General features: G+C 37.8%; 1 protein-coding gene across 1 annotated transcript in view; it reads left to right on the top strand.

The window, feature by feature from the left end:
• The window catches only part of DPP10 (dipeptidyl peptidase like 10), a 213,218-nt gene that overhangs the window by 159,327 nt on the left and 28,504 nt on the right, over positions 1 to 25,387 (top strand). The window contains exons 7-13 of the mRNA XM_008922956.2: positions 7,238 to 7,358; positions 10,575 to 10,729; positions 13,787 to 13,884; positions 16,496 to 16,619; positions 18,751 to 18,789; positions 19,878 to 19,985; positions 24,062 to 24,153. Coding sequence (XP_008921204.1) covers positions 7,238 to 7,358; positions 10,575 to 10,729; positions 13,787 to 13,884; positions 16,496 to 16,619; positions 18,751 to 18,789; positions 19,878 to 19,985; positions 24,062 to 24,153 — 737 coding nt within the window. The remainder of the gene's footprint in view (positions 1 to 7,237; positions 7,359 to 10,574; positions 10,730 to 13,786; positions 13,885 to 16,495; positions 16,620 to 18,750; positions 18,790 to 19,877; positions 19,986 to 24,061; positions 24,154 to 25,387) is intronic.

Below are 25,387 nucleotides of genomic sequence, written 5' to 3' on the forward strand. Positions count from 1 at the left end.
TGTTATCTTTTTATCTTGAAAAGTTAATTTCAGGAGCTGTTAAAATTTAAAAATATAAAGGTAAACCATGTAAAGCCCACTGACCCTTGCAGTTAGCATTACATATTTCTGTTATTATTGTTGATGACAAAATTATCTGTGTGGATGACATCAATCAGGAAGTCAAATAAATCTGCCATGGTCAAACTCTGGAGGATTAATTAGAAAGATTCACTCAGTAAGTTAGGAAAATAAATCCCTGATATGTTAACTGTTATGGGAGAGGTGCCCAAGTTTTCTCAATGATAAATATCAAGACAGTTTTAATGTTTGTGCTGACTCATTTTTTCTGGTTTATTTGTTAGTTGTTAGTGACTTCTGCTGTCATTTTACATCAGATAATGTGGGAATATTAAATTGACGATCTGCAAAGTTATGCCTTATGGGACATCTGTACCTTTCCATGGCTTTAAACCATGGCCACACTACACTAAGAAGTGTGACACGGCCAACAAGTTTTCCTGGTTGTGGTATAGAGTGGGGAGACCTACCTTCACTTTGGGCCAAGCATGACATGAGTGAGTGATGTTGCTTCTAGACCCCTCTTGTATTGGGGAACAGCAGTAGCAATACATCGTACCTCATCATCATCATGGCTGGGCTTCGCGAATGAAGATTTGGGGAGGGCTCTACCCACGTTTGTTACAAGCACGTTGGTGGCTAAAAAGGCCAATACGAGACAGGCATGTCCGGTTGCAAAAGGCACAGCAGAAAGACTCCTTAGATGGTATATTCTGCAAGGCACCATTCTTTTTGCGTTGTCTTTTCTCCTCAAGGGTGATCCTGTGTGCTTTCTCAAAAGCATCCGCAGCGTTATAGATGGTGTGTCTCCAGGCCTCCCGATTGGAGGCCAGAGTAGACCAGTTATGATGATCAATATGGCCAAGGCTGAGATGTTGTTTCAGTGAGTCCTTGTATCTTCTCTTTGGGGCTCCTCTCATGTGGCAGCTGGTGGCAAGTTCACCGCTGCCGGGCCAGGCCGGAGCCACGCCACATGCCCGCTTCCAGGCACATGGTACCTGTAGGATTAGTGATTGCATAAGCTATTTTAAGAACTTGCTGCATGGTAAACTCCCTTATATTCATATTTTTATATTCATAATAAAATAAGTTTATCCATGCATAAGTTAGTGAAGGGATTAATGCTAGATTGTTAAGGCCACCACCCTAACAAGAGTTTTGAGAGAAATTTGACTCTCTCTAGTAGAGTGACTGATGATTGGTTCCAGGGAAGGGGATAAATTGTGTCAGCAAAGGCTGCAGCTTTGTTTCTCTACCCCTAAAGAAAACTCGGCTTTTGGATATAAGTACAAGTCTGAACTTTGCTGTCTGGATGAATTTCTAGGACATGTGCAAATATCCGATTGCGATTCCGTCTCTGCTGCCAGGGATAATGGGCTGCTGGTAGACCCTGCTGGAGAAACTGCCCCTTCTTTGCAGGGAGGTCCCAGCCCTGCTTCGCTCAAACTCAGTGTCTCTGTGAAGGGCAGGTGATCACACAGTGATTCCAACAGAGCTCCAAGAAAGCTGCTGCTGCTGCCCAGGTGGAGTTTAAAAGGCTTGTGCTGTTGTTGAAACGCTACCCTGCAATCAGAGGAGGGATTGAGCATGGATGTGCCCATGCAGGAGGCTTCAGTGGAGCTCCTAATGGGAAAAAGTGGAGTATTTTTCTGTAATTTAGTGGCTTTTCTCTGCCTGTAGTGTTTGGAGTGATTAAAGACACACAGGGGGCCTCTCCAGCTACTGGCACCGGGTTTGTGTTCGGCTGGGAGATTGAATGTCTCTGTTTTCACAGCTGTCTGCCATCTGGAACTACTCGGACTGGGTGCTCTGCTGAAGACCTCAGCTTGAAATCAAACAGTGCAATTGTGAAACGTGTTGCAAACAATGAATAAGTGTTTTGGAAGAAATCAATTTAGAAGAAGGTTTATGAAAAAAGTACTTTAGAGGCTGCCAGATGTGGAAAAAGGAGAAGGATTAGTGCTGTGGTAGAACATTAGAGCAAGCAGAGCCTCAGATTCTTTACAGTCAGCTGAAATAAATGTGAGCATTATTAAGAATCAGTCTCTCACTAATCCAAAGCATTCCTGCAGGTGTTTGTCATTAATTGGAAAATAATTAATAAAATAATTTAAGAAATGTTCTGTGGTTTTTTTTCCATTTGGTTTAAGACTTGATGTGATTAGCTGTGCAAAATCTATAGGAAAACAAAAAGACAAATAATTTGGAAGGCAATAGATTTTGACATTTATCCTCACAGCATTATTACCTGAAGGCCTAACTAAAAAATTACTTTCAATTGTCTAAAAATACTTGTTAAAGATGTGTTTAAGTGGTTCAAAACAGCATAATAATAATTTTCATATATGATAGCATATCCTGGTTCCACTTTATGCCTTTTTCAATATATTCTCTTATTGTCATGGCTGAAAGCTGTGAAAGCATTTTGAGCACAAAGCCACTGATGTATTCATGAGAATACCTGTCTGATACACAGTTAGTAACTCCTCTTTTAGCAGTTTGGGAAGATTCAGTAGTTGCAGTCAACAATTTAGTACTTGTGATGTAGTAAATAGACCCAAGTATATACTGAGAAAAACCCTTTTACTATTACTTGCTCTCAGATACCTGAGTGGAGATAGACTAGCAAGGGAAATTTTTGGTTCCTGTGACATTGCTTAAAACACAATATACAAAATGATGAAATGTGTGAAGTCCCCACCCTGGAAACCTTTGGGAATGTATTTAATTTTACTTACTGGAGTCAGGTAATGCACATGTGTTTTCAAGATTCTGCTCCAAGAATACTTTTGTTTGTTTTAATTTCAGTGTCATGATTTCCTTACTAACTTGCAGTATTTGAGAGTTTGAATCTCTATTATAGGAAAAGTAGTAGTCTGAATTCTCTCCCAGTCACTTGCTCTCTCTTTCACTCAATTTTAAAAATCAAATTGTGGCTCATAAATTCAGCCTCTGTGTATTGTTGTACTGCAAATAATCAACATCAGCAGCCACTTCCTGAAAAATGAAAATTTTCATCTAGTCTCTGTGTTTTTGAAAGAAAATATTGGAAATACATTTTAGTGCAGCATAAAGTAGACCTGTAAGGAGTTTTCACCAGGAAGCTTGGTGGCAATGTTTAAATTGAGCAAGAAAGAGAAAAATGTGTGAAGTAAAGAAAAGGAAATTAGGTGATGGGCAGGGAGGGGAGGATTTGACATTTAAAGACTTCCTCTGCTTTGCAGTCTGGTGTAGGAGATTTTTGCATGTTTCAGCTACGAAATAGTTCCATTTCTACTCTTAGTTGATGGGCTTGTGAAAATCTGCATAAAATAAAACCAGTGTCTGTTTTCCTTCTTAAGTCACTTTACATTTGATACCACCTTTTGTTGCTGGTCAGTGTTGTAGGTGGAAATGCTAGAGAAAACAAGATCTATTCACAATCTTGTGAACAGAATTAATTGCAAGAGGTGATCTATTAAAATTTCAGTATTTTTAGAGTTATATAAAAGGTACATTTTTGTACCATATAAATATTATACTGGAGAGAAGAATTCACAGTGAGTCTGCCTTTTAGAAATACCTTTCTTGGCACTTAGTGTCAGATGAGAGTTTGGATTTTGTGGCTACACAAAGTACTTGTGCTTAATTGAATCCACCACCTACATTTACAGAGAGGAAAGTGAAGAGCCTCTCAGGCCACGACTAAGTAGCCTTCACAGTAATGTTATCACTCCTATTACACTTCTGCTGCCTGTTTTGCTGCAGAAATCAACATTTTAGTTCCCAAGTCCTTATTTCCAAGTGGTGAATGAGTTAAATAATTACTGATGAGCACTTTGGCATGTTCAGGAATGGAGGGGAATGCAGCCCTGACTGCAGGGGTGGGCAACGTCACTGTAGGAAGTGAGCATGGGCCATTCCTGTCGGTATAAACAGCAGTTCAGGGGCTTCCTGGCACCTCTTGGAATATAATAAATACCCAGAATGAGATTAAATTAGTAACCATAATGTTGGATCTTCCTAAGATATTTTTACAGGCTCAAGCATGGGGATATAGATCTTTTGAAATGCTATAGGCAGTGAGTGCAAAGCCAGTGCACCAACCCTAAATCATCCATGTGCATTTATGTGCACTTTAGTTATGTCAAGGAACATGAATGGTTGTACCTCATAAGTGTTTTGCAAAGGAACATAAATTCATCATTTTTTATGTTAATTCACATAAGCAATGAGTGTGAGGCTTGCTAGAGAGAGAGCCACTAGGTGGCTTTGAGGGTTTTCAAGAACTTTAAAGTGTTCCAATACAGGTGTTCAAAAAAAAATAAATATTGGGGTTTGGAGTAGATTTCAAAGTTGAAGGAGCACGTGTCAGGAGTGGTGAGGAAAGAAGGGAAACTTTGTATGACAGAGTAGGCTAAGAAGACTGTGAGGATGTTCAGAGGATGACTGAGAACTGGCTGAGGATGGAGACAAAGCCGCTTTATGAAATGAATGGGCAATAAAGCCGAGGCAGCCAGCAGTCAGTGGCACATCAGTGAGTATCCTTCTGAGATATTTGCTTATCTGAAATCTGTCAAATGGAATTAGCAATGCCTGCTAACTAGTAATAACAGGATTAAAGATCTTTTTATGGTTCAGTCATAAAACAAGTACTCCTTAATCCTGTGTTTTGACTGGCACTGATGGCTTTAAATAAAAGTTTTTTGTTGCAGAGACAAGACAATTTGCAGATCTTCACCATTAAAAATACTAACAGTCTGAAAAGGGGGGAGAGAAGCAAAAATGATCCTCCTGATCTTACAAAATTAATTATATTGATCTCATTTAATTAAAGAAGCTTAAATAAAGTAGAATCATTTGACCAAGTAGGCTTTTTTGGTAATCTCTTGAAAGCTTTTGTTTACATAAGGAGATACTGTCAGCTGTAAGAAATTGCTCCTTACTAACCAACAGTCATTAGAGTGGTTCCCACTACTTAGTCTATCTGTAATGTAGTCTGATAGGAATATTTTTAGTTCATATAAAAAACAAGTATATGGCTAAACTATTTAGATTTTCTTGGTTAAGCAATTAACCATGCCTTGTTATTGCTTGTATTTGTTTCTTTTACTTTAGAAGAAAAAGTACATCTTTACTGTGGAAGTACACATTTACAGGAAATTCTCATTGATATTATTTCAAAAGCTTGATATATCCAACATTCTATAATCCTTGTTTTCTTTTCCTGTTAATGTTGGGTCACACGTCAACTTCCCATAAATTCTCAGCTGTACCAAATACTATTTATAAAACTATAAATGTGATTACTGCTTGGTACATTTTGGATTATTCAAACTGGATCAACTATTTTTGCTTCAGTTTTGAGCTCACTGCTGAGTTTTGAATTCTGACCATAAAAGACTTAGTCCCAAATCACCACTGTTTCCCAGTAATGGTTAAAATCATTTCATTGATCATGGTATGAAAAAAACTCAGCTTTATTTCTTTCTGCAGCAGAAATCACGAAGTGGCTACTGTCAAAAATCATTAGTTTGGGGACTCATAGGGAAATCTATTTCAGGTGGTAATTTAGAAGCAAAGGGAACAGCAGTAATAGTGATAATAAAACTTTGCTCTTTGGTTAGTATTTTCCCATAATTTGTTTATCACAGTAGTATGAGAGAATGATAAATGATTGGGCTCTTAATGGTCTTTGGTGGAAATATGTTTACTTCATGTTAGACTCCCTGAGACACTGTGTATCAGTGTACATTTTTGAAATCAGATAACAAAAATTTCTTTTGCATATTGTTTCTCTGGTGCTGTTACCTGCATTTTCTATATGAATCAAGATGGTGCATAACATTGCTGTTAGATTGATTCCATTGCTGTGAAACCACATATGTGACCATTGTAATTTAACAAAAAAAAAAAAACCAAAGAAAAAACTACAACTCTGAGATTATTGTGGCTGAAATAGAGTGTGGTCACAGGCATTGACAGCTCAAGAAACTGAGGACTGTGGGAGTACAGACAAAAAGGATTAAGAGCATTTCTACAGGAAATGACAGTAGTTCTGCATTCTGGAAATGACAGTGGTTCTGCCTTGTGTACCCATCTGTAGCTTTTGGCTTGTTAGTATCTCGAATGTTTGCTTTTTATTAGCCTGGACTTGAAAAGATAGGGCCAAGGATGAAGTTTGGGACAACACGTGCCTAAACTGTGCAGCAGTGAAGTGCTCGAAGGTCTCCTGGCTGGTAGTAGGAAGGCAGCCGTACAGCCCATTGTGGCAGATGGCTGAAAACATAAGTATTTCCATGTCATAAGCCTTTCTCATCATCACTGTATTTGTCTGCTACCCTTTTTACCATCCCCATAATCCACCAAAGTATTTTTTATTCATTTTATATTACTTTTTTTTTTCTTCTTTTTTTTTTTTTTTTCCCTTTACCTTTCTTTTACTGCACTTTGTTGGGAAACCTGGAGCTCAGTCTCACAAAATGAGTGAACTTGATATCCTTTGCAACTAAATGAGCAGGGAAAGAAAAGCAGACAAGACTGAGAAAGGGCAATGAAGAAGGACAGGACTGCCTGTCCAGTCTGTTGCTCACAGGAAAAGGAGAATGAGGAGCCTAGGCTTGAAAAATAAAGAGCATTTATACAGCACACTTGAGATGAAATGTTTGTGTGTCAGTCAGAAGTAGTGTCAGCAAGCTGAGAAAACTTAACTACAGACTGCTACTTGTTTTTGCTTTTCCAGTATGTTCTCACACCATGATATAAAGCTGTAACTTATATTTACAGTGTATGTACTATGCTGTATGTCCTTACAGAAGCGTGTCTAATTTCACAGTTGGAAAACCAGATGGTTTTATTGGATAGAATAGAATTAATGGAAAAATTTCTTTATCTATTCAGATGTTATAAAACTTCTGTATGATTTTGAGGGGTGTAATAATATTTCTTAAGGTGAATAGAAACATTTCAACTGAGAATACCATTTCAAAGGAAGAATTGGGCTTGCCATACATATTAAAAGTTTGCTTAGTTTGTCCAAATTGATAATAAAAGGAAATATGAAGCCCACTCTGGTTGAAACTCATGCTGAATTATTCTGTAGACTGTTCTGAGCCTGAGGAAATTATGTATTCATTGCTGAACATTCATTTATATCTACCAAAATCTTTTTTCTCTACATCTCTCTTACCTCTTCTAGATTTATATATTTGAAAATAACATCTACTATCAGCCTGATGTAAAGAGTAGCTCATTGCGCCTGACATCCTCAGGAAAAGAAGGAATTATTTTTAATGGAATTGCAGACTGGTTATATGAAGGTAAGCTGGACGAATATATCTGTTTATTAAAACAGATGAAAGGTCCTTGTACAGACCCAACAGCACAAATCTGTTCATTTCAGGAAATGCTAAGGTTAGGTTTGCTTCTTTGCCTTCTCATTTTCTTGCCAGATTGCCTTTGTATTGACTGCTGGCTTGCATATAGCAGTGTTTTCTGGGAAAGGAGAATTTATTTTCAACCAGAATGTATCAAATGTATGATGAAACTGGGTAGTGTGAAAAAGTGTGGGGGGAAAGGGCTCAGTTAGTTGCTTATATGAACAACTGGGATGACCTATTTACAGTTAAAACATCCCGATAGAAGAGAACACTGAAGAACCATAACTTAGAAGCAGAGTTGGCTACATTTTGGTTTTTATCCCTGGACACAAACTGAAAGGTGATCCCAGATGATGCTGCCCAGGGTCTCACTTTTTTTATTGGCATCTCTCCTTCAGCCTGGGTGGTGGTTGGTGTGCTCTGTGTCAGCATGACTTGCGAGAGACTCCAGCCCCTCAAGCCAGGCAGCCACATCGTGCTTTACTTTAAGAACGTGCTTGAATCCTTTTTGAGTGTTTTGATGAAGTCTAAAAGTGTCATACTGTTACCTCAACAGTGGCTGCTGCTTTTGCTTAAATCAACATATGCTAGGCTCCTGGAAAACTTGCTGTTGCTGGCAAGCAGTGACAAGTTGGAGTAGGGGATAGATCAGTCTGCTGTAATACCCTTTATCTTTTACACCCATCTTCTGCATGGTACCACAGAATGTTTCTCTCTCTGCACAAAAAATGTTTTTAACATAGTAATAGTAAATTTAAGAAAAAAAAAAGGGAACAGATTATCTAGTTTGGTACAACAGCTTAAAATTAATACACATTTCAGTTACTCTTTCTATGGGACACATGTATTCTATAGTTAAATAGCTCGGTGTTAAATAATCAGTTACCTGAGGTATATAACTTCTTGCATGTAGAGATTTTCAGGGCAGACCGGTTTTTAGGAATGGTTTAATGCCCAACAGCAAGGAACTTAAGCATGATCCTTAAAAATGGTCTGTACATACGTCTTGACAGTTCAGTATTTTTGACAACAGCTCACCTCAGGTATTTTTTTAAAATCTCTCCTCAAGTGAACTTAAGTTAGAATGGTAGTTTGCATCCCTCAGCCTGTGTCCAGTAGTTACCCAGTTCCAAGGTTTCTTTTAATTTTTTGAAATGTTTTAGTGTGGCAGCATATTTGAAAACGCAAGGACAATGGACATTTTGGAAATGGAATGTAGTTTTATATGCACTTCACATTCTTAAAATCTAACATGAAGGCATGTAAATTGAAGCATTTAAGCAGATATAGCTCATTGAAGTGATACAGTATATCAAGTTTTTGCTAAAACAAAGTGAAGTTAGTAAGAATCACAGCCACAAGAGGGAAAAGCAAAAGTTGTCTAGTTTGAGACTTGAAAGTTTCTGAAGTGTTGTGGAGATGATGCACATCCCAAAGCCTTCCTCCCGAAGCATGTCCTAAAGCCTTCTTGAGGTGATTTTGCCCATTCTTTTCCAAATTTTTTAATCCCTGACCCAAACAGCTGTTCCATTTCCTGACTTACAGAAAATTCATAGTGTTTCCAGGGATGCAGGCTGGCAGAACTCTTCTTAACAATACACATCATTAAAATCAGTGTTAAAGGGAGTTCTGTCAGTACATGTTGGAGGACCCCAGTCCATGTGCTATGGTAGGAATGAACATACTGCTTCTTTCCCATTAACCACTGTTTAAGTTAGAGCAGTGCTCTATTTTCAACAGTGTTTTTCACAGCAGCAGAAGCTGAGCAGGCTGAATAGTGTCCGTGTGAAGTTAAGGGATTTTCAGTTGAATCCAGCCCTGTTCCTCCTTTGACCTCATTTTTTTTCTTTTATCATTTGCCTGAATTTGTTATTAGCATTTTACCTTACAAAGCATTTGGGAATAACTTTTCTTTGTGTGAATAACCTTGTCTAAATGCAAACAGTGATATTTTAAAGCAAACACAGTTGTGATTTTTTCTATCTGATATTCACCATTCATTCTCTGCTCTTCTCCTGTGTAAAAGGTTTTAGTTATCCAGCCAGGGAGAGAAGCATGACCTAGAATATATGACTTTGAATAAAGGTCTCGACTTCATTGCATCAAACCTTAGATAATGCATTAAACTGCTTCAGAACATTCAGAATCTGATTAGCATCTTGGGGAGTATCTGCTGATGATTTAACTAGTTTTGTTAGGTAGGCTCTCAAATTAGGTATGCAGTCAGGCCTTTGTTCCCCTTAGTACACTATTCTCAATCAGTTTTCCAGCCAAATTCTTCAAAACTAAATACAGAATCCTTACCAAGCAAGTGAACATATCAAATACATAATGATAAAAGTCTGTCTTTTCACAAGTGAAAACAGAAGACTTGTACAGGGTGAATTTGGAATTGCTCAGGAGCTGCTTTACTGGAGTTCGGGAGTTTGGCTGTTGCATTGTTGGCTGTTGGATGTTTCTGGTTTGTTTCTTTTGGATATGAAATACAATGACAATAAATGTGAGAAAACATTGCATGGCATCTTTGAGAATTACTTTCATTTGGAAAGCAAATAAAATTTGGATAAAAAGAAAAGTTTCATTTGGATTTTCAAAAAGTTATATTGCAGAAAAACTGAACTTCTAAGAATTAAAGATGTCCATTAGACTGAGACAAGAAAGTCAAAATATTGGACTCCAAAAATGTTTACATAAATATCGGTGTGGGAGGATCTGCGTGTTACTGGGTGCTAGAACTGAGAGAAATCAGGTATACTGAAGTTTTATATTAAGAGAAGAAAAAAAAAAAAGATCGACAATCCTAAAAAATAACCCCAAAAAATTCCCAAAACATTAAAATGGTCCAAATAACTTAAAATTTAATTAAAAAAATCTATTGGAATGCAACAGAACTAAACATATGGCAGTTACAATCATCTTTCATGTTTAGATAATTTATTGATGTTGCTGGAAGTATTCATTTGAGAAAAATGGTTCAAGTTTGGTCTTTCAATATGCCTTGTTATTCAAACATTCAGCCCAAGATAATGTGAATTTACTGAAATTACAACAGACACGTTTCAAGTAGGCACAGAGAGAATAATTCAGTGCCAACTGAATAAACTGGAAACTATGTGATAGTTTTTTTATGAACCCTAAGGAAATCTGGTTTTGCAGAGGAACTTCTTCATTCTCACGTTGCCCACTGGTGGTCTCCAGACGGTGAAAGACTGGCCTTCCTGACCATAAATGACTCTTTGGTACCAAACATGGTTATTCCCCGGTTTACTGGAGGCCTATATCCAAAAGGAAAGCAGTATCCATATCCTAAGGTAAGATGAGTGTGAGTGCAAACCCCATCTCCTCTTCTGTGTTCAGTGATAGTATTGACCCATATGGAAGGAGTGTTTCCAAACAGTAACAGAGACTGGTTTTGTTCATGTTGCTTTTCAGTAAATAATAATTACATTTTTTTTTCAACAGATTGTAACACCTTTTGCTGGAAAAAAACTATTGGGTGAGGGAACAGCAAACAAACTAATTTGAAGTAATATCATCATTGATATTTGGCTTGATAAAATCAATCCAGCACTTTGGAGAGAAGGGTAATACATTTAAAGAACTGCATAGAGAAAAGATACTGTCACAGCTGCACTGAAGTCACACACTCCAGTGTGCAGAGCCCGGAGCATGTTCCTTCATAGTGACGTAGATCTCAGTAGATTATGCTGTTATAAATAAATGTGACAGACAGTATTGAGTAAGATAAGCCACAGTTACATATTTTTGTGACCATCAAAATGAGAAAAAAAATAGAAATATTACTGATTTTTAGATTTGTTTTAGAAATTGAAAGAACAACCCGGACATGGATAAACTCTGACATTGCTCCTCATTTGCTGGGGATTTTTCTGGGGAGATGCTTCCCTATCTGTTGTTTTGATCTTCCAGCTGATCAGTTTATCCAGCCCTTCTGTGAAATTTCAAAGTGTCCGAGTTCCTTTCTGACAGGTTATGTAGGTCCACATATATGGTACTCCTTTGACATTTCAGGGCAAGTTTATTGAGAGCTTTAGAAAATAGTAGTGTTACCCTATTCCTGCTGCTTTATTTTGGTGTTAGTTTATATACTTGCATTGGAAAAAGGTCTTGAGTGACAGAGCAAAGAAAAAAATAAGGAATATTTTTAAAAGTCAGCTTTGTAAACGAGAAAGGAGTAATTCTATTTCATTAACAATTCAGCATAAAAGTGATACACAATACTACTTCAGTAATCTCATTAATGAAAAAACATTATTTAATTTCTCCATTTAATGCCAATTTAGATACTCATTAAACATCATTAATTGGTAATGAAGCTGTGGTATAGCACCAGAGATTTAAAAAAAGATTTAGTCTTTGTTATAGAGTACAAAATTATAACTAGAACTAAAAAATAAAATGAAACACATGTCTTTGGGAACACTGGAACATGCTCGTGTGTGTACATGTCATACACACAAACTGTGTTCTTAAAAAAAGAAAAAACAGAACAAGGAATTTTAAACTTTGTTACATTTATAGAGAACAAAGTAGGATTTCAATGCAGAGAGTTCTTACACTACTGAACAAATGTTTTGGCTGTTGTGCAAAATTTATGCTGTTTAAATTGGCATGAGAAGACCCTGAGGGGTGGAGGAGTTGAGGGAGAGATGTGGATGTGAGAATTTTCTGCTCAGGTAGAACATTCACTTTCAGCTGCCAGAGATCACTGCAGGCTGTGGGACCTCAGTGCACCGCTGACCACAGCTGGGGGGACAGACCCCATATGGGGCTGGAAGCCACAGCTACAGCTGTGGAGCTGAGTCTTGCATGTATCCACACAGCAGAGTAGGGCACACTGACTGTGTTTGTGGCAGAGACACAGGGGCAGCTTTGGGGCAGTTCAGTTCTTCAGGCCTAGCACCAGCCTGGCCACGTTTGCTGTGCAGGTGTGCTTTGGAGTATCTCTAAAAACTCATACTCCTGCTGGGTGGTAATTAGTCATGGCAGCCCTGCCTGTGAGAGCACTTGGACACCTCTATGTAGGCAATGTAAGGTTCAAGGGACATAAGGAAACTGCAGTGGTGTCCTAAAGACTTGACCTTTCAGTGGTTTTCTTCCACAGTTATGCATTTGTGTAAGCTGTGTTTATGCAAAGGATGCCTGTGGAGGATGACATTTCTTTTGAGGCAAATGTCAAAATTTTATGAAGAAAAAATAAAAATAATTCCAAGAGTCTAATTAAGTCCCTTTTATAAACTTTTTTTTAGCATTATTAAAAATACACAAATGCCACTTTCTTGTCCCCCATGCCAATCAGAAAGGAGTGGATACCGCATTCAGACTTTATTGAGATAAGCCCAATTTTTAAAAGGAATTTGTGGGTGTATTTCAGCCAACCTGTTTTGCATTTCTGTATACCCCTGTGAAGAGCCAGATACATAACTTTGTAGTTTATTATAATTAAATCTGTAGAATCAGTGATTTTTACCTTTTCCTTCCCATATCAAACAGGAGTCAGCCCCGTTGCAGGACGCACTTTTCATTCTGTGTATTCCAAGAGCATTATATAATGTTGTGTGACTCCTGTGACTTAAATGAAACAGAATTTGGAGATGATATCTTTAGAACAGGGATGTGGAACCAGAAGCATCTCCTTGCAGCCATTCAGAGCTTTACTTTCTATCACCAGTGCTTTTTTTCTTCTCAGGAACACCCCTTAGTTACCAGGAGAAGCATGATTCCCACCTCCCTGTAGATCCTCAGGATTTATCAGACTCTTCCCTGTGAATATATATCAAACTGGCATTTTATTCTCATTTTGCAACAGGAAGTATTTTGTTCCTCTTAGAACTGGCCTGCCAAAGCAGCTGACTTCTTATCAGGGCTGAAAATAGAGATTTTCAACTCAGCAAACCAGGGAAGAAAGACTGGGGGAAAATGGTAAAGAAAAACAAGGGAAGAGAAGAAATGCTATCCCAGATAGAGGTAGAGCAGCTTTTTGGAAGAAGGAACAATAGTGTCTGGAAAAGAATTTGCTGGAGGGTGGGTTTCACTGCAGGTTTAGGAACTGACTATGTTTTTGCAGCTGGCTTTACTGGACTGGGCATAGCCACTTGTAGCATTGGTCACTTGCTCTGCACAGGAAGGTCTCCCATTAGAAAAGGCAGTGAGAGAATCAGTCAATATTTCATATCTTTATCTGTGTGATTCAAATGGCTGTGAAATTAATTTTTAAAATTTAAGATATTTTACCTTAATAACTTTTCATTATTCTAAAAATACTTAATTATGTTAATGAGTGAGTCTGTTCAGTTGTTACTGATTCAGTGCCTCTAAAGCTTTTATTAATTTTTTCTTTCCCAAAGGCAGGTCAAACAAACCCAACAGTAAAGCTATTTGTAGTTAATCTATATGGACCAGCACATACACTGGAACTGATGCCACCTGACAGCTTTAAATCAAGGTATACAATTTCATTGTTTTGAAACTCATGTTTGATTTAACCTAACTGTCTCTAAGTTAATCATTGCCTTTTTACACTTATCTTTGACTGGAATGCACTTGATCTCAGTCCCCGTGGCTGAACATAATGATAAAATAGAAACAGCTGTACTGAACTAATGCTTCTCTTACAAATCACAGGAGTCTAGGATTTGCTCATGTTTGATGTCCTGGGAAGTTCCAATTTACTAGAAATATATATAATTAAAAATCCTAAGCTGTGATCAAGGGAGTTGAACTGCTGTCCTGCTTCTGAGGTAGTTACTCATTCGCTCCCAGCCATTACTTGCTCTGTGCCAGCTTGTTGCTTTTAGTTTCTGACATGAGATTGCAGAATTGTCTTGGAAATACACAGAACAGAGAATTGGGGTGTTCTCTCATTTAGAGAGAATTATTCTGAACCTTTCCTTTCATTTCTTATCCCAGTGGACAGGTGCAGTGAGGTGGCAGAAGGTGAGGAGCAATGCTGCCAGATCACTTAGGCTAAGACAGGCAGGGCTGTGTTTCTCAGGAGAAACTGCTACAGAACCACTGAGCTGATTTAACATTCCCTTTGACTTTGAGGCTGAAATAATGAGGCTGGCTGAAACTGGTGACTCTCCTGCTAAAGTTCCTGTGTTAAGCTGAGCTTCTGATTGCCTGTCCTTGTTGGAGATGCCTGAAATTTAGCTTTAAGGGCAAGAAAATTTTCATCCCCTCCCATATTTTTGTTCCAGTTTGTAGAGTTGCAGTCACCTTCATTAGATTCCCATTGTAGTTTCAGTACATATACTAATGACCTCCTAGCCCTAAAATGTTATATAATAGAGGTAATAATAATAATAATAATGATGACAGCAATTTCTACAGTCCAGATCTGACTGCTGTCTAAGGGCCAGAGAAGTGCCACTTCCCCTATTCACTCAGGGCATTTTCAGATGGAGAGCATTGTGAAAAGGAACGGTATATTTCTACGTATGTACACACACTTCATTATATTCCTGATAAACAATTCAGACTGTAGTGAAATTTGAACATATTTTTATGCATAGTTGATGGCAGAGGGAAAAAGAGGGATTATTAAGTGACCTTTTGCTTTTATTTCAGTGCTCAAGGAGTTTATGTCAGTGATAGAAAATGATGTTATGGTTTGATTTGGACTACTAACTACTATATTAGCTGGATTCTGTACGCTAAATTTCCTATCTCCATCCCTCACTGAAGACTTTTTAAAATGAAACATTTCAGGGCATGGGATTGGAGTTGCACTCTTTGGTTTTTTTCTTGGATCATTGCTTTCTTGGGTGGGTCAGCTGGTGTCGTGGTAGCTCTTGTTTTACTTTTGGCGTACATTTTTGCCCCTCAATAAGTTAAAACATTTTTTAAGCCAAAAAAATGTAAATATTAGACTCAGCATACACTTGGATGTTATCATTCTGGTATCCACGTGTGAAAATATCTGTACTACCAAAAGGGAAATATAAAAGCCAAAAGAAAGCTGTGCATACTGGGTTGTTTGGGTCTGTTCTGCAAATACAGCACCAGACTGGGGCTGTGTGAAGCTGCAGTGAATTTCTGTCACCTGCATCTCCTGTGTGTGGCATCAGAGCTGTACACAGCTTTGCTGTTGGTGCTTCTCAGCTTTGTTCTAGTAAGGAGGCGTTTGAATGTTTAATTAAATATATGTTGTCAAAGAGTGATGAGATCTCCATCAGTTTTAGATTAAAAGCCTAATTATACTCAAGCTAAGCCCCTTGTTTTAAAGGGGGTCTGAGTTTCCAGACAAGCCCACTCTGCTGTTGCACGTAACTCAGCTGGACTGTGAAAGCTTCCAGCTGCCACCAGTGGAGAGGTGAGGCAAAAAGCCTGTCTGGAATGACAGGCTGCAACAGGTCTTCTTCTGTAACATCCTCAGCCTGACAGCCTAGCAGGATTTTGTGAGGAGGGAGGCAAATTTTCCATACCATTTCTGTGCCTGGAAATTCTCATGTGCTCAGCCAGGGTTGTTGACGGATGGACAGTTTTGAGCTATTTGTTAAAACAGGAGCAGAAATACAATGATACTGAGTGGGACTTCCCTTTTATCCAGAAGTCCCATTATAAAACACTTGTTATTTTATAACAAGTGACATTTTAAAGTGGGCTCTGTCTGCACTCAAACATCACACAATTACAGAACTTTTTTTTTTGTTTTTTTGGCAGTAGGACTGGATTCTTTTGCAAAAACATTTGTCTTCTGAAGGCATTTGGTATAGGAAAATACTGGCTTCTGTTGGAACTCAATGCTTGTTTTTAAGCTGGCTGGAAAGTACATGGTTCATGTGTGTTTGCAAACATATGTTTCACAGCTGGTAAAGTTTGTGTATGTATATGCAAAAATTTCCCAGGGGAACAGTACACTGAAGGACTGAGCCTTTCCACTTGTAAGAACAGAGATTCTGGGCACTTGGGGTTATTTTTTCCATCCCTCAGTACTGATACTGTCGTACCATACAAATGCAGCATTTGAATGAACTGTATGTATGTTGGGTTTTTTTTAAGTCTAGTCTGAAATATCAAGTATCTGAACTTTGTGTTTTCAAATGTTTACTTAGGGAATATTATATCACCATGGTGAAATGGGTAAGCAACACCAAGGCTGTGGTGAGATGGTTAAACAGAGCTCAGAATATCTCCATCCTTACAGTTTGTGAAACCACAACTGGGGCTTGTACCAGGGTAAGTTATGTTTTTGTTGTTTTTTTTTTTTCTGGAAGATCTCTTTTCAAGGTTTCTTCTGCATTTTGTTTTCATATTCAGAAGAATATTTTTGAAAATGAGTTTGCAGATGCAGTAGTTGCAAGCTGAATATAATTAGTCAACAGGGAGGAAATAGATGTGAGAAGATTCCAAATGTGGTGAACTGATTTCATGCAATTAAGAGCTTTGAGTGACATTTTCAGAATTACTAAGCTTTGTTCATTCATTAACTTCAGTGGAAACTGAGGTTGCTGAACATCGTGTACTTGGGATATAGCTAGAGTAGCAACAAGCTTGTCTTTCCTCAGATATTTTCAGCTGACTGGTTTCTTCTCTCTCCCCCTGCAGAGTTTCATTTTAGATCTTTCTGTCTCTCACAGCTTACATATTTTTAAGAAAAAAGGTGTAAAACTCTGATAATTCCTTCACATTCAATAGCAGAAATAAACAACTTCAGAAAAAGCCCTTGAAAGGCAGAAGGGATACTTCATTTTTGAATGTTAGCCGAGCTGAAATACATTTTTCTATTCGAATCCAGCCTCATCTCATCCCTTGACTCTGAATTTGACTTCTGACACTCGTGCACTGCATCTCTCCATTTTCACAGTCAATCTTGTATCTTGAATGCAATTGGCTGCTTTCCCATTCTGAGTCACGATCTCTTCCCAGAACCAGCTAAAAGTATAAATATTTTCTATACATGCTAATATCAGTACCAGCAGATGCTCCAAAGTAGAGGGTATAATTTGGCAGAGTAAATGGTTGTGAGCGATAAATGTTGGCCTCTGAATCAAAAGGCTCCCATCAGTGTCTGCTACTGAAGTCAGTCATGATGCAGTGTTAGAGGTTGTTTCTGAGCTTGTCTGCTTCTATAGCTACACAGTTCAGGTTGCTTTTCCTGACTCAGAAACTATGAATAAATCCCCGAAATACGGATTAAGAGTGTGACCATGGAGATTTGTTGATTAGGTTGCTGTTTAGCTGGTTCCTGCAAGCCTTATGCCGTTTTATTAAGAAAGTTGTCACAAACCTCTGTGAGCAGTCACTTCTGAAAGGGAAACCTTTATGTGCTCCAAGGTCAATTGGACTTGTTTGAAGTAGGCATCCTGGGAGCTGTAATCCAGGATATAATGCCACAGAGAGAGAGACTGAGAAGTCCCATTCCAGAAGACTTAGAGTGCAGCAAAGGACATTTTTAGGTGGGTGAGGAAGGAGAGCAGTGCAGCGTCACCATAGTAAGCTCAGCTCAGGCTCATACCAGTACCCCTGAATGGTTCTATTCTGCACCCACTGGGATAAGGTGATGGTCTTGAAATCACTGATGGAAGAGGAAAGACCTTATTGTGACAATTTAGCATTGTATCACATCATTTGATTTCAAATGTAAACCTTTTTTTCCCCCTAGCATTTTGCACATGTTCTCAGTTTCAAAAAGTACTGCATCAAACCAGCTGGTGTAATAGCTACAGATTTTCATTTCTCAGGCCATATATGTACAGATGCTTCTATAGCTAATAAATTTTCATTATTTCAATGTGACTATGAAAATTTGCAACAGTTGACATATATTATATTTTTTCCCCAACAATGTGTATGTGGTCTTTGGGTTTTTTCTTTCAGTTGGCATGGTGTGAAATATGAGTCTGAAGAATAAAAAAAAAATCATTTGTATTTATTTTTTGTTCTCATCACTAATGCCAGACTACAACCCATTAAAACAAGAGATTGTAATTTGACAAGGTCTCACAATTTGAGCTTGATGCTGGTCGTTTGCCCAGTGTTGATGAAGAACCTAAAATATCCAGTTGTCAGATGATGCCTAGAGGTAAAAAACAAATAGAGCTGCCTGTGTAAAGCTTCATAGCTAATCAGAAAGGACTGAAAACAGCATTCTTAGGTCCCCTGTGGTGTTCTACTAGAAACTCTGAATAAAGCAGCTGACTTAGTAATTAAATTATTGTTTGTTTCAATGGAAGTACCAACAAAGAGATGTGAAGATGGTAGCATAGTAGAAAAAAACCCCCATGAAATAACTAGAGACCTTTTGCTGAATGTGGGAAATATTTTTGACCTGTAGCTATTCCATAAAAGAAATTATTTTTTTTTTTAGAAATATGAAATGCAGTCAGACCTGTGGCTTCCTAAACAGGTACAGTATAAATGCTGTTTCTGAGTGTATAATGTATCATTGTTTCATTGTCATTTTTATTTAATTATGTGGTATTTTATAAGCTAATAAAATCCCGAGACAAATGTGTGGGTTTTGGAGGCAATATTCCCTTCAGTTTCTGTCTGTCTTTAGCATTCAGTTCAGTAAGCACTTAGATGACCAGCTGATTAACTACCTAACTCTTGGATGGTTAAAGACAGATCAGATGAATCCCATTCCAGGCATGTCCTATATACTGTGCTGATTTTTTTCTGATTAAAAAATAAGCTCACTAAATTACACCCAAAGGAGTTCAAGGATTAGAGGTCATATGGGCTGTAATTGGAATATGTAAGTATAATATTTCTGAATTCACACCCAGAACAGTATGTTGAACTAATATGTCAGCAAATTATTCCATTTTCATAGCTTCAGAAGAACTGTCCAATAAATGGATGAAACGCATTCTATTTAAAATACATTTCAGGCTTCATTTTGCAACGTGCAAATGAGAAATCATTTTAGCAAAAAACTATGCTTTTATAGCAAGCCATTTTCATTTAATATTTCTGTGTAAAGTTAGACGTGAAGGGATGGTATCACATCATGCTACAATTTGTGGTACGACCCTGATTCAGAATATCACTTCAGTGTGCTTATTTTTTCCATATAACTTTATCAAAATCAGTGATTGTTAAGCACATTTTGATGGATCCAGACTACCAAAACTTTTTTTTCTCCTCATCATTTGTAGAACTTATCTCTGTCAATAACTGTAGTCTGTAAAGGGAAGTAACCTGGAAAGTCCCACTGCATTAGGGATGAGATTACCAGACCTTTCACTGTAAGGGAGAGTTTATCAAGGTGCTTTAGGACAAGATTGCACATGGCATGAACTCACTCCATTTAGCTTTAGCCACCACATTTTTGTTAATCTTAGCAGAATAGATTTAAAACCTAAGGATTTTTTCCAGTTGACTCATGAGCACAGCAAATACCAAAACCAAGGAGACAAAAAGCTTAAGCTGATCTTTTGTTTAGAAGTTTAATGAACAGTGTGACAAACTGACACAATCTTACTTTCATAGAATGAAGAACCGGTTTTCTCCAAGGACGGCAGTAGGTTCTTCATGACTGTCCCAGTGAAGCAAGGAGGACGGGGCGAATTTCACCACATAGCCATGTTCATTGTGCAGGTAAGGTTTTGGTTCTGGCTGTTTTTAATATCTTACTGGTCATCTAGGACTTTTATTGATGACACAAGACCCAGGCAAAGGTCTGCACTTCATCAGAGTCCGAACGCTTGTGTCATCATTTGTCCTATCCAGGTTGTCACTTGGTGCAGAGGGGACATATTTGTAACTTCTTCCAGAATAAGTGGAGGTTTCTCTCTTTCCTTAGACCTCTTCTGTGGTAGCACATGTATTCACTAAATGGAAGGTACTTCCCAAGTGCTTTCTCTGGAAAATTCCATGGTTTTTTTGTACCTCTGTAGGCAAGCAGAGATGTTTTCTTGTTAAACCCTTCTGTCAATAATAATGTTTTATAGCCACAGAAATTCAAGAGACCTGCAGAATCACTATTTTTACCCTCTCTACATACACTATACATGCATAAGTATAATTTTAAATGTCTGTTCAGAATCTGGCCTTACACAGAACAGTAAAGGAACGAAATATCCAAACTTAAAATTTTGGGAAAGTTAGGACTCTTTATTACCCTTTGCAACATTTTTCAGTGTCTTCCATTTCCCAGGGTCATTACTTTTCCCAAAGAAGGATCTGAAAGAAGATAAATTTGCACTAGGACTTTGAAGGTCACCAGTATGAAGTTGTGATGAACTAATAAAGGAAATTATGCCCTGGAACAGAACACTCCAAGGCATCTATTTAAATCAGCAGAGCATTAATCCAGGTACTTTAGCAGAGCCATATGAGATAGGAGGGATTATCAAGGTACCCAAAACATCAAAATAGCAGACTTGGCACTGGGAAAATCTATTATCTGCCTTTATGACAGTGTTCTGGTATGAACATTATTAAGTCTGAAATAGATTCACAGTGTACTGTGGACAGAACAAGAGGAAAAGACCTTTAATGAAAATTTAACCTGAAGAAGCAAGAATAAAGATACTCATTCACTAGAGTAAATATATCAAGAAAGAGTCAGTGAAGATAAAAGGGATCAAAGACATGTCAAATTCTATCTTCTAAAGAAAACAGTAACTCAGATAACAGTCTGGTAAAGGCATATTAGTACAGTAACCACATAAAAATTTACACCAGAGCAAAACTATTTAGTCAGTCAAGTCTTATTTTGGTGTCTTTCCCACTATGAATAACTATCTTTAAAATACATGAAATAGTAATGGTCTAGATCTGAAAGTTAACTTGCAACATTCCCAAGGATGTTAGAGATACAATCAAATTTGCCCTAAACCTGTAGGCTCTGACATTTCTCACTACTAAAAAGCCCAGGCAACTTGATACTCATTCAGGAAAATATTTAAGCAAAAATTAAGCCCACTCTTATTCAGTAAGGTGATTAAATATATAGCTACTTTTAAATACACCTTCACACAATTTAACCAGAATAATGTTTAAAGTCAAGGTGATGATTCAGAGTTTTGTCCCTTTCAGGCAGAATTAGAGGCCTGGGTACTGCACAGCTCCAAAAATAAAAAATACTTCTATTTTGACAGCCATCAGCATGAATAAACAAATCTGAATGGTATAACCAATGACAAATTTGGCTTTTAGTATGTAGTTGCTCCTAAGAAGAAGGAAATATGATATCCCATGTATCAAGCATTATTCATCAGTAAGTAACATTCTGCATGATAATGGGGCTGACACAGAGCAGTAAAGGACAGGAAATGCGTTTATATGATGTGTTTTACACACTGCATTAATCTAATTGTCCATTATTTCTAAAGCAAACATGGAGGCATAAAAAGTATATTAACCGTTGCACATAAAGTCTTTTGTCACATTACATGTTTGTCACACCTTGTGAGAGCCACAGCAGCATAGCAGGTGCTTTGCAGAATTTTAAGCAGTTGGGAGATCACCAGTACCCAGATGATCACAGCTTTTCCATGATGGAGCTCGGGTAACACTGGAATTTGGCATTTGGATTCCCACTACTTCTCTGTGCTACTCAGTACAGATATTTATTAAGGGAAATCAGCCTCTGCATGTGGGAAAGTTAAAACACAGAACCAGTGTGAACTTGCAGGGACAAAGTAGTACATTTTAGTGGCTCACTTTAATCACTGAGGCTGATTTGTCAATCATAAAACAAAGTGCTGACAAATGGTGGTCTTTCTCAGACTGCATTTCTTTGACTGTACTTCAGAAAAGCATGTGGCAATGACAATCAAAGCAGGTTAGCAGAAGCATCTAATTACATCTTTATGCAATGGGAAGGGACTGTCTAAAAGATTACTGTCTATCATAGATTATTTACTGCCTGGATGTAGAGGGATAGATGTGTGGTTTATTGTTTGCAAATGCTTTTAGTAACTTATGAAATATTTAAAATAAACTAATCTCAAAATGGGATTGAATCATGTGTTATGTATCTAGAAATTTCTTTCATGGAGTTTTGCAACTCTAGAAAGTCTCTTTTTTTCCAACCACAAAATAAGAATTATAAAGTTACTTTAATGGATCAAGGCGATAACTTCCTGCAAGCTTCATAAATTATGTATTATGGCTGTAACCTTGAAAAATAACCATGTTTATTAACGCTTGGCTGGGCTTTTTATTGCTGTTTCTTGTTAGATCCTATGATCTTAATATTTAAATATCTCTTTCAGTTGTTGCAGCTTTTCTCTCTTGAGAGAAGAAATAGTCACTTAGGATAAATCACTAATTTGTATTTTAATCATTCTTGGAGACAGCACTGAATATCGTAGTCTTCCTGAATGGAGAACCCTCATCATAAACATATGTACAGAACCCAGCACAATGTCCTGATTTTGTTTGGTACTTGCAAGACTTGTCAAGAGTTACTACATCATTCTTTCCTTGTGGATCTGGTAGAAAAAAGATCAATTCTAAGGGACTTGATTCTGCCTTGCCAGTTCCCAGCATTTCTCATAGCTATCCTGGAGCATTTTATGCTTTCTAGTTATTGCTGCTGTTGATGTGGAACTCAGGATATAGTTCAGAAATACATGGATTAAAAAAAACAAACCCTTTTTGCCTTTATGACTTTCTGTAGGCCACATAACCACTGAGGCCAAGTGATTGGGTATGGACTGGTGCTGCAGGTTCACAGGCCACAAGGTCAGAAAGCACCATCAGAACCTCCATCTAACCTCCTTCGTAACTCCTGCCGTTCAGTTTTGCCCACTCAAGATGAAATATAAGCTGAAGTATCACCTCTTTTCTTCACGAAGTTTGTCTTGAATTTGAAAACTTAAGAATTTGTATATCCAAGCCAAGCATCATAACCCAAATACAGAAAAAAAGGCTCTGTTCAAGTAGTGAGGGTTGAAGTTTTAATCTTCAGTAGCCTAAGCCAAGATTTTACCTTTTGCAGTAGGAGCTTCTCGGTCTTCATGTTCTGCTGTTTTTGACCTGTGTCTGATGTGCAGCCTGCTACAACTTCCAGCCAAAGAGTTGGTTTTACCTGCATTGCATCCTGATGTTTCCTAGTCCAGTTCCTGGTGCACTGGCTGAGAAAAGTGTCATCGCATTCTTTGAAAGAATGTTTTGAATTTCCCCTTGTAGCAGTTATTTTCCTGGGCTCACTGGGGTAGAAACTGCTTCTGAAAGGAAACAACATGTGCTCCCCAGCTTGTAAACATTTGGTTCAGTTGCCAAAACTTGAAGCTACTCTTAGCCGCTTCCTATAGGTGCTGGATAAAGAGAGGATTCTCCATGGTGCACAGTGGAGCAGGGGAAAGATTCCCTGGAATGCCACTGTGAAAGAAAAGAAACACTAAGAAAAACAAAGTATGTGGAATGACAAGGTTCTTAGCTTGAAGTATTGGACTTACATTGTTTGTCGGCATCTGGGCAACTGAAAGAAAAATTGTAATGAAAACCAACATTATTTTAATGGCTTTGAAAAGTTTATATGGGGGGGGGAAGATGCTTGAAGTTCAGGCCTATCAGAATGTGAGGTTTGTGATTTAAAGATGTTGTGTTGCATATTTAAGTTTTAAAAACTGAAATCAATACTGACACGTGCAGACAATCCTTCTGGACAAAGAAAAATATGACAATTAAGGTGAAAGTCAGTGTTTTCCATCTCTCTCCAGGCTAAAAGTGAACAAATCAGTGTGAGACACCTTACATCGGGAAACTGGGAAGTTATCAAAATACTGGCATATGATGAAACTACTCAAAAGATGTAAGCACTATTCTCTGTATTTGTTTATGAAAATATCTGAGTTATTAAAGTGGAATCCATTTAACGGGAAATAGCATATCTCAAACAACAATATTTCTTTCATTTTTGAGCATTACCATAACTCTGACACACCTGAGTGCATAAAGTGCAGTTGTAAGACTATTTATATGTCATTCTGTTGTTGTGTGTGCTTTTATGCAGAGGGAAAAGAAGTGCACACTGTGACATCACTTACTCACTGTATTTTTCTAAACAAAAGAAATCAACACACAATGCAGCAGTAATAACGTTTTTGGTGACTTCTTTCCTGAAATCAGACAAGGAGTCATAGTAAATTTTACAACTTGATAAAACATCAAATCTTTAGTTTTTATTCTGGCTTGATTACTGCATGAGGCCTCAGAGTTTTGGGGATCTGGTTCAATCTCATAAATTCAAATTATTTATGGAGGTTATCAGAAGTCCTGATTCTAACTCAACTCACAGAGAAATATTTCCAAAGCCCATCTTAGTGCTACAGTAGAAGGAAATGCAGCACATACTTTACTGCTTTTGGTGGGGGAGTATAGAACTGACATAAAATGTCTGAAGGCTCCACATAACTTCAATGGAACTTCCTTAGTTTTCAATTTTATCTACCCATGGCAAAAAACAGACATTCTCATTTTCTTTAAAATAAATGATATTTCAGCAATATCTGAGGCTGCAACATATTTGAGGCTGCAGCAAGACCTGTCTTGTCCACTAGTACTGGAGAAAACCCTTTTTGACCAGTCCTTCTTTGGGTTCTGAAAATATATCCGTGGACAGTTTCTAGATACTTCTGAAAGGTTCAGGTGAAAAAATGAGGTCTGGATGCACTCAGCCTGCAGAGAGGTGACAGACCTCATGTGGGTTGTCTCAGCCTCTTGAGAGGATTTCCTTGCCCTTCTTCTGCCTATCAGGCAGAACCTTTTGGGGATCTCACCTGGGAAACACCAAGGGCTTGTCTTTGTATTCTTGCAGCATCTTTACTACCCAGTCTCTTTCCACCTGTGAAAACTAGATAGAAGAAAAAGTTTTCCTACAGCTCAAAAAGGCTTTTGGGTATCATAAGACCTATTGTAATACGTGATATAATTTCACTGTGACCTTTATCTACCTCTTGGGTTTGTATTGCAAACTCTAGGGTGAAGGAGAAACTTTCTCTTCTGTATTTGTAATGTGCAGAAAGGCATTGTGGTTGCTACTGGAG

The sequence above is a fragment of the Manacus vitellinus genome, unplaced genomic scaffold (genome assembly GCF_001715985.3).
Source record: "Manacus vitellinus isolate BGI_N305 unplaced genomic scaffold, ASM171598v3 scaffold_22_pilon, whole genome shotgun sequence".
Lineage (NCBI taxonomy): Eukaryota > Metazoa > Chordata > Aves > Passeriformes > Pipridae > Manacus > Manacus vitellinus.